At 38.8% G+C, this 13,499-nt stretch overlaps 2 protein-coding genes across 9 annotated transcripts in view; one reads left to right on the top strand and one right to left on the bottom strand.

The window, feature by feature from the left end:
* The window catches only part of rspo4 (R-spondin 4), a 32,826-nt gene extending 29,548 nt beyond the window's left edge, over nucleotides 1-3,278 (top strand). Inside the window, exon 5 of the mRNA XM_058632020.1 lies at nucleotides 2,367-3,278. Coding sequence (XP_058488003.1) covers nucleotides 2,367-2,500 — 134 coding nt within the window. The 3' untranslated portion in view covers nucleotides 2,501-3,278. The remainder of the gene's footprint in view (nucleotides 1-2,366) is intronic.
* A 4,336-nt stretch (nucleotides 3,279-7,614) lies between these two features.
* chd6 (chromodomain helicase DNA binding protein 6) overlaps nucleotides 7,615-13,499 on the bottom strand; it is a 68,662-nt gene continuing 62,777 nt past the window's right edge. For all 8 annotated transcript variants that reach the window (XM_058632708.1, XM_058632710.1, XM_058632709.1 and 5 more), the window contains one exon: nucleotides 7,615-13,396. In XM_058632708.1, coding sequence (XP_058488691.1) covers nucleotides 12,167-13,396 — 1,230 coding nt within the window. In that variant the 3' untranslated portion in view covers nucleotides 7,615-12,166. The remainder of the gene's footprint in view (nucleotides 13,397-13,499) is intronic.

Raw genomic sequence — 13,499 nt, 5'->3', positions numbered from 1 at the left:
CAAACACCGTAGCAATCATATATAACACCGTATATATATATATATATATATATATATACACCTACGGTGTGTGGGTACGATTTCAGCCACCAGCCGGGTTTCCGTCGACTTATGATATTTTGATGGAACGTTAACAAGAGAAACTGACCCAGAGGTTTGACAGTTTTTCAACTCATTTTAAGAGCAAACATGAACATTTTGAAGGTGCAGACCAGCTGTTGGAACGTGGTTCAGTTCTTCTTCATAAATCTCTGGCTCAGGCCATAAGGCAAACTGTAGTCTACCACAGTCACAGTCTGAGAAATTCTGTCACTCAGTGAAATATTTTCATGTCCAGGCTTTTTATTGTCCAAGTCCGACAAAAGTTCCCTTTGACCTTTCTTACTTAAAATTATCCAAATAAAATTAAATGTCATGACCTACACACAGAGACAACCAGTCAGTGATGCCGCCTTTAGTTTTATAAATATGGTAATGACATCAGCATGAATGTATATTATTATACATACAGTTATGTCATTGTAATGTGTTTAAAACTTGAGACCAACCAACCAAACTAGGACCGCAACCATTATTCCATTATTACTAAATGAATCTTCTTCTAACCTATTTTGATATTCAGTTAATTGTTTATTCAATAATTAAAACAAGTTCTCGGATTTTTCAGCTTCTTAAATCTGGTTTCTTTGCTCCATTTGACATTAAATTGTAATCATTTTGGTTTGTAGACAAAACATCATAATTATTTGCAGCATTGTTTAACTGTGATCAACATTTTGTGACATTTTTGGACTAAACAAGTACTCGATAAATCGGGAAAATAATCGACCGATTAATCGACTATAAAAATAAATCGTCATTGACGTGTTCTCTTGTAAGTCGATGACATAATTAGGGTTAATGATCCCATCTCATACCAATCAGTTGATCAGAATCAGTTTGATAACGTGTGTGTGTAAGTAGTGTTTTATTTTACAGCAGAAAGGGAGGAGCTAATGCAGGACAAAGAGGAAACCTGCAAAAGCTAATTGGACAGTTTACAAAACTTGCTATGGTAATAATTTTAGTAAAAGAGAGATTATATTATGTAATGACAAAGGTAGTAGTGTGGTAATATGGAGATAATGCAGTAATACAATGATTTTTCCAAAGTAATATCCATATCTATTTGCTTGGTATTTAGAAATGTCTTATCTAAACATTTTTATTTGTTATTACCAAGCCATTACTTGGTGATTACTGTAGAAATAAAATGGAATTATCAAAAAATAGGAAATTATATTATTAAACTATAATATCTCCTTATTGTTGCTGTATTGTGATATAAACCATGACTAACGTCATAATCATACTCAATTCACCTGTCAATTATTTTCTCAATGAATCCAGTATTTGTTTGATTGGTGTTTCCCAAACCTCAAAATGATGTTTTTTGTCCACAAATCAAACTTATTATGGATTATCAAAAGTAGTTGACGACTCATTTAGTAATCGATGAATTGAATTATCATTGTAACCCTAAAGAAAAATGTATTGCAAAACATTATGCTAATTTCACTAGAAAAGAGAATAAATAACCAGTTGCAGTTGGGCTCAGGGAAAAACTTGTTATAACAGTATCAGTAATCGGCCCAAGCACTACTGATTAGGGGTGGGTTAAAACATCGGTTTGTCATCATCTTTCCACATATATGATAATCAATACACCACGGCAAATATCCATATTTTTATTAACAAATGAAGGCGCTCTAAAGTAAACAGTCCCTGTCAGTTTTACTCGCCGGGCATCGCTACTTCATGTCTCCTGAGGGTGGCGCTGCTCAAATGCATGAGGCTGAAGAAGAGGGAGTTTACAGCAGAGATGGTGGAGAAAGCTATCTTAAGAGATGCTCCATCTACGTTCAATACATAGACTTTATGCACTTTGTTCTCTATCCTGTGACTAAATAGGGAGATCCTTTTTGTTTCCTTCAGTTAGACAGATAATCGTGATGAATGGCTATATGATTGTCCTGCAATGTAACGATTATCACAGAATCGTTGTATCGTGATATTATTGGTATCATGGACCATGTATCGCGAGGTGATTCTCCCCCCCTACTCCCGATGTATCAACATATCAGATATCAGTCACATGTTCTAGAAATGTTTAACACAGCCATGTTTTACCTAAGTCCTTACCGTGTTAATGTGACTACTGTTTTTAAACTGTTTTTCATGTTTTATGTGCGGTTCTCAATTGACCTGCCTCAGGTGGAACCCTCTATTTTGTGTCCCCTTGATTCGACTGTGGAATATAATGATGACGACGATGAAGTGACCTTAAAAATAACAATTTTCTCTCTGCTTTTTATTTTATCCATCAGATAGAAAACGGAATAAAAAAGTCGGGCTTGGAAGGAAAAGAGAGCGCAAACGTCTACGGCTGCTCGCCATCAGCGACGCTGGCAACTCGACCGATGGAACAACAGACGCCACCACAGCGCACAGAGAAGCCTGAGGACGTGACAGACACACAGCTCACCACAGCGCGTGTCGCCAGTGGTTTAGTAATCTGAGACCCAGTCATTGTTTGTTCATGTTTCAAATTCGCCTGCACAGGACATCAGAATGTTGTTTACTGGAAACGCGGAAGAAGATTTTATGACTAAGGAATTCTTAATGACTGTGACCTATGAGTAAAGATTTCCGTCAAAAGGGAAAAGGAAAAAAAAAAGAAGGTGGTTTAAGTTGGTGTTTGCCCTGGAAACAACTTAACCATTTGTGGATGAATCGAGCTTTTACCTGGAGTCAAAAACCCCAGTTAACAGCGTAACTTTTTGTGACGACAGGAGGAACATCCACCGAGTTTAACTTAACACTTTGCCTTAAAATGTTATTCTAAATACTTAACACATATTTCTATATGGAAGTGCTGTAAGCTAAGATAACGTTGTAATCACAGCCTTATTACCTGCTCTCATTGCAGATGTGGATGTTCCTCCACATACACACACAAACATGACCGGCTTCTGACAACTGTCTATATTTGTTAATGTTTCTGTGACGAAATGGGATTTTATTCCACAACATTAATGTATGTGCGAATAAATGTATACAGCGATTGCTGCCGCCGTGGAACACAGACTGTTTCCATCCTGTCACTGACTGTTAGCAGATTTGTGGAGTTCAGACGTGTTCAGAGTTGACAAAAAAAGAACAGAAGAAATGACTGAACTGATAACTTTGCATTTATTTGACATTACGATTGTGATGGTAAAATATTTCCATATGCACAAGTGTCAGTGTCTTCCTTTGCTGCCGCGCGCTCTATCGACTTGTGCTTATTATTACTTTTTTAGCTTCCTCGAAACTCTCAAGAATCTTTTCTGGGGGTTTTCCTGAAGAACAGCTGTAAATAATGCTTCTCGGGGCTTAAAGGCTTTCTCATTAATCAAATGATGTCAGGATTTAACATCTTGGTTACATATAACTGTTGTCTGTTGCTACAATTTTATTAACCGTAGTTCAGTGATCATACTGATGAAACATTCGAGGTTTTCTTATTTCAGAATCTGCTCTCAGGAGCGCACACATTTCGTGCTTGTGGAAAATAATTATTGTGTTTTAGAATTAGGTTTAGCCTGGTTACACTAACTCTGCAATTGTGTAATATTTTAGGGTTTTAATTGCCATTATGATAAAAAATGTTTTATATATTTCAATTAAAACACACCACAGAGCTTTCATAGGATTTTTTTTTTTTTTTAAATGAGGTAAAAATTTAAAAATCAATCAGTTTTCCAATTAAACTGTATAAAAGCATTTTTTTTTAGTAAACATAGAACCAGAGTCCCTGCATCTGGGCGACAAAACAAATTTAACAATATGTCTATATCTATGTATTTTCTATCTTATTTTTCAACATTCAAATTATTATTATTCCACGTAATAGTGAATTATTCCAGATTTAAAATCACAGTAGAAATGACCAGCTCCATGTTTACTATAGCTGAGCTGACATTTACCAGATGCAGCATTATTAAAGTGACACTAGCACGTGTGTCATTGCGTTGAGGTCATTTCATATATTTTTAAACCATGTCCTGGATGATCTTGAAAACAAATTAAATTCATGGGGTATTTCAAAAGCCTATGGCTTCGCTTGAAATTCTTATTTCGTTATGGTTTTTGGTATTTGTCCCAAACCTTAATTTCATAATTTGGTCTGCGTATTCTCAGCCTCAGCAGCTGCTCATTTTTCGCTGCACTGTGTTTAAACTTGCACTGAACTTTATCCAAGAAACCCCGAGGATAATCTGCGATATGTAAAACAGTTGTTGGCAAGTGATTTCATGCCGCGGTTTACGAAGTGGGAGGTGGCAGACCTACTTTGAGGGGGGTCCTTCAATAGTTTAAAAAAAAAAAAAAAACTCTATTAAAAAGGAAAACATGTACTGAACTGTGAGTGATATGGAGAGAAGGTTTTTTTTCTTCTTCTTCTGATTCTCAGAATCAGAAACTAACGGAAGCTTAAGGACAAACGTTCAATTCTTCTCATTTTGATTCTGTGAAAGCAACGTCTGAGGAAGATCTTGATGGACTCAAAGATTAAAGATTAGTTTTCCTGACTTTATGAATGTGATATATGAAGAAAATTATGTCAGTCACAAACGTTCACTTAGGCTTAAAGATGACTTTTAGATTAGAATTCTGAAGTAGACTGTAATGGGTTCACACAAACCCTGTGGGTTTCTCAGTATAGCAGTGTTTGGATCTCAGGTGGGACTGAAAATACAAAGATTCACCCATGAAAAGTTTCAGAAGTGAATTCTACTGCTCAAAAACTACTGCACATGCGCACAAACGCTCCCTCATTCAGGTCTGATAGTATTGCTTGACAGAGCCTGTTTTCAGACCGAGAACTCGGAAGAAATAACTAGTGCAGAACCTGCACCCAATCTATTGCATTTCTTATCCAAACAAAGTCATTGATCAAACCGGTGTCCAAAGTTAACTAAGGAAATAACCAAAACTAAAATATATATAAAAAAAATAAACATCTTTGTTAACTGAAATATAAAATAAAAACTAGAGTTATAAAAAGCTGTGTGTCCATAAAACTAACTAAAATTGTAGATTAGTTTTGTGCTTAGTTTTTGTCTCTGTAAATATTTCATACATAATCTTTTTCTCTGCTGGCAATTTTGGAAGGTTGTATTTTCATTTCAGAATAAAAATGCTTTCATTTTGTTTTTGTTTACAACGTGGGACATAAGGCTGTGCAAGTTAAACATAACATTTGTTATGTAGTTAATTAGGCTGAGTTGGTTCATCCAAGTGAATCAAACCTTTACTGTTTGTTTTAATTTTGCTCATGTTTGTCCTCCTGGCTCACAAACGAGGAGATGTGTCTCATGAGGGTTATTTGTTATTATCATTATTATTATTTATTTATGTTGTGTTCATGTCTTTAGTCTGTTGGCTATTAGATGTTTACCAACCTCATGCACTATGATGCATATTTTGCACTGCAGGCTAATTTCTTGTAGACCGTTCAGGGATGGTTGTCCTATTACTTTTTTTGTAAAGGCATATTTTGTTGGGTTTTTAAGACACAATACTTATTATGGTTATTATGACCTTTTTGCATCGTGCACTTTGCAAATACACTATATTACATTCAAATAAAGCTAAACAAAACTAAACTGAAACGGAGCATCTACAAAAAATAAAAAAATAAAAAACATATTAAAACGAACTCATTTGAAAAACAACATTTTGTATCACCAAAGTTGGCACTGGTGCACAAAGTTTGCAAAGAACTGCTCACCGATGTTTCACTGACTAGCTGTAGCTGACTATCTTCAGCATTGCTTTAGCAGCCGTGATGAGACGACACTCACCATGTGCTGGGTTTGACCAAAAGTCAAAGAATCACACAAGAGTGTCCAGAAAGCCGGTGTCTCGGTGCAGAAGAGTGTGTTTGGATGTGTTCAGCCTCAGTGACCGGTTTCCCCTGGAAGCACATGTCATACATGTAGTTTGTCCCTCTGTGTTCAAAACAGGGGGGAGGTTGCAGTTGATTGGGTCAAGGTAAGGAACAGGTACAGCCGCTGATTGGTTGGCAGTGCAGACTGACAGCTGGAGGAGCCAAACCAACAGCATGCTGAAGGGTGGAACAAAATCTCTACAACCACATCAACTTATTCACTTTGTCAAGACTGACTCAAGACTGAGGATATCACATTATGCAATTGCATAACGGACAGTTATGCAATGAACAGACAGACAGTCTTTGCTTTTACAGGTAGATGTTCCATCATTTCTGTTCATGAAAAAGCCAAAACAGAGGTAGAAGAAATTGACACAGCAAATAGCATTTTCACGGGGAGAACGTGGAAATTCAGTCAGTTCTTACAAATATCAGGATTCTCAGCTAAAGTTTCACCTCAGCACAGGATCAGTTGTGAAAAAGGTGACACCAAAGAATCCAACTTAACAGTGAAAGACGGAAACTGTGCATATAATGTGGTCAAAGTCTGCTCCAAACTAATTTGGACGTGCTTGACGGAAACTTAATTCAGTCTGGGAGAAACGCGTCTCACAGAGGGCGAAAGCAATTGCATATCATGAGCGTGTTCTTCGTGGTGAATTCTCACTCATGCTGTGGGGGAAACGCTGCCAGCGACCTCTGAGCAAGACAGACATTCTGTGAAATAACTTGCTCCCTCAGCCGTTAAACTGGATTTGAAATATTGGGTTTTTCCTACTTTACTTAATTCTTTTTCTTTTTTGACATAATTGTTCCTAATCTCTGGTCCTCATCACCCAGTTACTTTTAGGTCAACAAGCGCATGTTACATGAGCCTGTTGAAAAATAGTGGAGACTGAAACTACATTGGTCAGCAAAGACATGAAAAATCGTTTGGCGTTTCACAATAAACACAAAAAAACATGGAATTACTGAATCCAGAAGCTTATAGACTTATAAAAAAAGCTTATAGAACAGTATAAAGCATATTTGAAATAACATTTATTTGAGTCTTTGTCTCAATAGTCCAAAATCAGGTAAAACTCTTCCAACTCTTTCCTCTCTGGTGATTAAGACTCTGATTCGCCAGCTTCCTGAAACTTCCTGAGTTACCAAGATAACTTCTCAGCTTTCAGAAACTGTTGGATTGATTTCCGATGGCACGAAGCGCTGTGTAATTACGGTAATGCAAAGTGCGCTTGTGCAAATGTGTCATCTGCTCGGTGATAAAGGGTTCATTTGGCATCCCTTGCTTTTACATGCTAACTTTCTTCTCAGCAACACAGGACTGCTGCACCTTTTCCCAGCATCAGCAGTAACCATAGCAACAGATCATAAAGGGTCATCACAGTCAATAAACCTTCAGCTCCTTCTCCATGCGTGATGCACCCTGGCCTTGGTGCTTCACTCGTACATATCGACGTGTGAGCGTGTATCCGCGTGGGGGTTTCTTACGACGTGAAGTATTTTGTGTTGAATTTTTGTACCAGTTTGAAAAAAGTGCAACGTAAATAAAAAATGACTGCGACTTGATTAAAAGACGTACAGCATCGATTGCAGTTTACAGTAAGGAGTCCATGAATCATTCGGCTACAACAAAGCAAAGTTGAAAGTCATCTTTTATTGCACAATAAAAGATCACACATACCATGTTTTGACTCATGAGATTGGTCCACATGGGAATACAGAGAGATATAGTTACTAATATGAACAAAAGAAAGGAAGAAAGAAAGAAAAATAAAAACCCCACCAAGGAAGGTTACTGACTCAGGACCAGTCAGTAGTGGTCTGTTCTCTTATTTTAGAAAACACCCATGTCAATTACATTGCACCTATTTGTTTGGGTCCATTTAGCGTCGAGATATTCAGCTTGCATTGCATTAAAGTGGGTTTGACAGATATGAGTTCAGGCGGAGATGGTGAAGCTGTTTCTGATCGTCACTGATTTCTCTGACAGGCCTTTGTAAAAACAAAACAAGCATAGTGAAGTAAACTACGGTCACTGCGGTTGTCGGGAATCGATTTGATTTGCCCAAAACTGTTATTTCACGCTGTCATTTTGCAAAAAAACAAAATGTGTTTCGAAGATTTATCCGAGTCCAACTGTTCAAGGGGAATTAAAGAAAACTTAATTTGCAGCAAAGTCCTAAACCACATTATATCAAACTGTTAGACAAACAAAGGGGAAAAACCCTCTTATATTCACTTCTCATTTCAAGGCTAATAAATCAGTGTCTGTGAAAACCAGCCTGTGACGAATGGAACCAGATGACAAATGACACAAGGGTTTTCTTGCTTTTATAAGATTCTCTTTAGTAAGGCAAAATGCTTTGATAGTAGATTTTTTTCTTTTCCACATTAGACTTTTAAGCTTTATATTGACACATCTGCTAATCCTGTTTAACTTTATACTCAGAACTGGAGCTGTGCGGTGTGTTTGGAAGATGTGAGTTTTCTCACACAGCCTGGCCTTCTTCTTCTACAGTGAGGCAGGTCAAAGATCAGCCACAGATCAGCTGACAAAAAGTCACAAGTCCTCGTGTGACGAGAGTTTTTCATACCCTTCTGTGAAAATGGCAGACGTAGCATGTCATGGCCAATGACAGGGTGGTAAACAAACAAGCAAACGGAACATTTTTCAGGCATGATCGCTTCTTTTCGAGCTCGAATCCAGGATTTGTCTGCATTTCTGTAGATGCTGTAACTGTTTTACATTAAATTCGGAAAGTGGAATCTAGATCCATATGATTTGATAATGCAGTATTCCACACATACAACAAAAGATAACAAACTGTAAAACATATTCCCTCAAAAAATGATTAAGTAAAGCAGTAATTGTGTAATTGTGTAAATCTACGTCTGCTTTTTGGGTGTGCAGCTTCTGAAATAACATACAAGTACTGCGCTCCACAGTCATCTCTGTTAATGCAGTCCAAATAATAACAATAATAATTATTCACGGCATTTTTATAATCTGGGGCAATTGTTACTTTCTGGGAATTGATACTGCAATAGGTTTGAGCCCAATAATCAGAAGATCACCGTCAGGGAAGGTTATTAACATATGGCACATTTAAAGAGCAGATACTTCAGGGAATATTCATCATGTTATTACATGTAAAAAAAAACAAAAACAAAAACAAAAATAAAAGGTGACAGTTTAGCTTCCATGTGAACCAAAACACTTTTGTCTTTCAGGAAATGTTTCAACAGTAACAAAATCAGCCATTAATCAGTCATGAGACGACGCTGTAAAGACGAGAACCTCACAATAAATACATTATTTATGATGACATACGTTTACAACAGATTTTTTTTTTGTTTCGTTTTTTTAATTGAGGTGACCTTAGCTTAAGGACTTCAGTTAAAAAAGAAAAGGGGGGGGGGGACAGAACACTGTTAAAGAAGGCATGGTGTGAAATGTGATACGACGAGACAATACAGAGCCATCAACATGACTGAGCTGCTGTCACACACTGCACCAACAGGTTTGTTTCAAGTTTCTATATGAGAATGAAAGAAGTGAGTAACTTTAAAAAAAATAAAAGGAGCTGCTCATAACAACTGATCCGTAAAGGTTATATTGTGAATACAGCATGTGCGTTATCATACTTTTAAGTTCAATTTCAGGGTTTCCAAACTGCAACATTTTCTCTTGCCACCTTCACCGCTGAGGTTTCAGTACACGGGTGAACACGGGTGCGGTTGTCGCCGATTAGAGCGTGTGGGAGTTTAGAAGAAATCCAACAGAGAGTTTCACATTTTCCAACATTTAATTTGTCTTCCAACGCTAACGTCGCCATGGAAATGTGCTGTCAAAATAGTGAAGCCCACAAAAGAAAAGGAGAGACTGTCAGTCATTTTTAGAGGCACAGGTACGGAAAGAGTCACTTTTTGTTTAATCATTTTGTGCTTTGAGCGATGACTTGATTGACTTTTTTTTTTTTAGGACTTTAGAACGCGTGATTTGGACAGCAGTACCTTCACTTTACTGTTAATGCACATCACCAAGGCCATGTACGAAGGACAACGTGAACATAAACATGATCAAATGACGTCCCTAAACGGAGATGTAACAGAGCATCTATACAGAAAAAAAAAAAACAACAATAATAATAACGAGCTAAATAAGGCATTTTACATTTGTAAATAGATAATGAAATGAGAAAGAATGTCATATTTGGTGAGAGTTTGGCAAAGCAAAAGAAAAGTAGAATAAATTATATAGAGCCACAAACTTGTGACAAGGCAACAACTATGTTTTTTTTTTTTTTCCCCCAACGAGAAATGTGACCTGTAGACAGAAAAGCTACAACACAACAAAAAAATGTGTGCGCATGCATGCACACAAACACGCTCTCTTTCTCTCGTTATCACAAACGCAAACACACTCTCGCTCTCACTTACACACACACATACACACACACAAAGGAAAGAAACTAACGGGTTAACATTCACAAAAAGACACTGTGCAAAAATCATGTTTTCATGTGTGAAAACAAAAGAAGTGAAGTCCAACTTTACAAAACAGAAATATCTGACATTATACCCTCAAAATACAGACCCTGTTGAGAAGAAAGCCAACCACTTGCATCCACTACATGTACAGTACAGTCTGCTTGATATTGAAAACACTGGAGCTAACCTCAATGCAAATCCCCTCACATGTGTCAAGTATTTTCTTTTTTTTTTCCATTGGAGAAACAAAAAGGCCAGAGAAATAAAATGGTGCACTTACAAAAAAAAACGTAACAAAAGAGAAATATACAGTGATAGATTTACATATTTAGAAACTGTAAAACTAATATGAGGAAAAGAAACAATGAGGTGCGACACGGCTCTGTACCCCTAATCCTCCTTGTGTTATCTGTTCTCTCAAAGAAGCAGACGTTTCCCTTTCACTGGACAGATGATGGACGTCACACAGAAAGTGTTTCTCTCAACACAGAATCTCACACTTAACATATTAACTGACATGATGATGCTGATGCTGATGCTGATGCTACAGGTCATGATTGGAACCATTATGCAGCAGCCGTTTTACACCGTTTATAAGCCACTGTTGAACTGATTCACTGTAAGCTGATGCTGTTGGGACTCTTTCCAAATCGGTGTCTGCTGAATAATCTGCTGCCTGTAACATGACTCGTACTGCCCCCTGGTGGCTCAATTTAGCTCCTGGGGCGAAGAAAAATAAAAATCTGATTATGCCTCTTCTCTAAAAGTGACTTTGTGTCTGATCTTAAGATTTAACATAATCTAAATAAAAAAGAAGAAGAAAACCCCACAAACTCTACTCAATTAATCTCTAAGACAAAGTTCCTGTTTTTGGAATCTGGATTCTTCTGGTGTTAAGTGTAAATTAACTTGAAAGAATTGTTAGCAGCAGTGGCAGAGAATTGATTATATAAACCAAATATAAAGCCAAAATAAAAATATGAACTAGATTATCTTAAAGAGGAGTAACTGGCAGATCATTTTTATGTGACTTTTTCTTGACATTCTAGTTAATATAAAGGCCACAGCTTTCTTGATTTTAATGGGTAAAAAAAAAATCTCCTGATTTGGTAGCTTCCTTGAACCAGGTTATTTTAGAGTTATGTTAATAAAAAATAAAACATACATTTTAAAAGGGCTGCACTTTATTTTTTCCTAAAGTATCCATTAAGACGGGAAATAAAAACACCTGTGATAGCTGTGTCACAACTCTCCAATCATACATTGATCTAAATTTGCAAGTCTGAAACCAGAACAGATAATCTGGGATTACTGTGTGACTGCCAAAGTAGCTTCTTGGTTTGCACATCTTGCCTGCAGTGTGTGTGTATGCAAGTGTGTGTTCCTGTTGATTTTGTCTTGATGCAGAATGAAGGGGAAGAATACACAGATCATTTCTTACACTTGTTTGTATACAAGGAGGGAGTGTGGACGGTGGGTGGGGTCTTGGAATATAAACATGACCAAGTTGAATATAATCATTATCGTTATTATTAGTCATTGTCATAATAAAAGTCTTTACATGGACATTAACTGACAGACACGGCACAAACTTTACACTGTTGCTCAGTCGAGAAAAGGAGCAATGGTGGAGGAGATGGAACAGAGTAGGGGGAGTGGTTTGTCTCTCTGCCCTCTGCAGTTTGTTTGTCTCCTCTATGCTTCCTCTCCTTCCACCTGTCTCTGCTCCACAGTTTCCTGCTTCTCCTCCCTTGTTGCTTCTCCTCCAGTCTCCTCTAATCCCTCCTCACTCTCCTCTGCTGCTGCTGCTGCTGCTGATGCTCCCTCAGGATGGTTATGGGAGTCCAGTTCCTCTGAAGGCCTGTCCTCGCCACCTCCCTGCCCAGTCTGGGACTCCTCAGTCAGAGTTGGGCCTGGGTCTAGAGCCGAGGTAGAGGGAAATAAGGAGGAGGCAACACTAGCCTTGACTGTACTTCCTCTCTCCTGTAACTCTCCTATTGTTACCTTCTCCCTCTCCTCCTCTCTTTCCCCTTCCTCCCTCCCCTTCTTCCTCCTCCTCTTTGGGCTTCCAGGGGAACTGTCTACACCAGGTGGCATGGCGGGCAGTGCCATGATTCCACCATGTGGTAAGAACATGTGTGGATACAGCAGGCCGTGAGACATGCCCGGGATCAGGAAGGGGTTGAAGGTAAGATGGCTGCTGGCACTGGCTCCCAGATGTGCAGAGCCAAGATGGGGCCTGCTGGTGGAGGTAATGATGGTTGCAGCCTCCAACCCTCCTGGCCTTTTGTTGGTCTCTGATCCTTTCTCTTCATGGCTCCTCTCCTTCTCGCCACCAGCAGCTGAGAAGGCAGCACTCTCTCTATCGGCAGATGTTGTCGATGTGGTGCTGCCTATCTCAGATGTAGAAGGTGCAGTCGTGGTTGTGACCTTGGACACAGAATAACAGGAGGCCGATGAGGAGGAGGAGGAGGAGGAGCTGGGGTGAGGTGGCGCCTGCGTGTGCGCCATCATTGCACCAACGCTGAACAAGGCGTGCTGTGGGATCGCAGCCCCATGGGGGTGCGGGATACCGTGCAACATCATGGGTAACATACTTAACCCATTCTTGGCATCTTCTGCCGATGCTCCAGCTGCTCCTGCCTGCATAGCTGCAGAAAAACCAGGAGGGAATCCAGCTGCCATGATCCCAGAGATGGGAATGCCAGGAATACCACCACGAAGACTCTGCATGGCCACCATAGAGTCCATGCTGCTGATTAAACCACCGTTCATAAAGAGCGGGGGACCCAGGCCAGAGGCGGAGTCAGACAGAAGAGGTTTTGGCATCTCACTGCGAGGCCTCCGTCCGCGACGCCGTGCACCCGGATCTCTGTTGACGGGTTCCGTCAGGATGCGAGAGAACTTTCCCTCGGGGAGGAAACCCTACAAATAAGAAAGAGTTGCACATAAATCAATATATTTAAGAGTCATTTAAAGAGAACGGCAGCACATGTGTGTAGTTTGAGTTTGGAAAATAAAGGTATGA

This window comes from Solea solea, chromosome 6 (genome assembly GCF_958295425.1).
Source record: "Solea solea chromosome 6, fSolSol10.1, whole genome shotgun sequence".
NCBI lineage: Eukaryota > Metazoa > Chordata > Actinopteri > Pleuronectiformes > Soleidae > Solea > Solea solea.
This window is presented reverse-complemented; position numbering and strand designations above follow the sequence as displayed.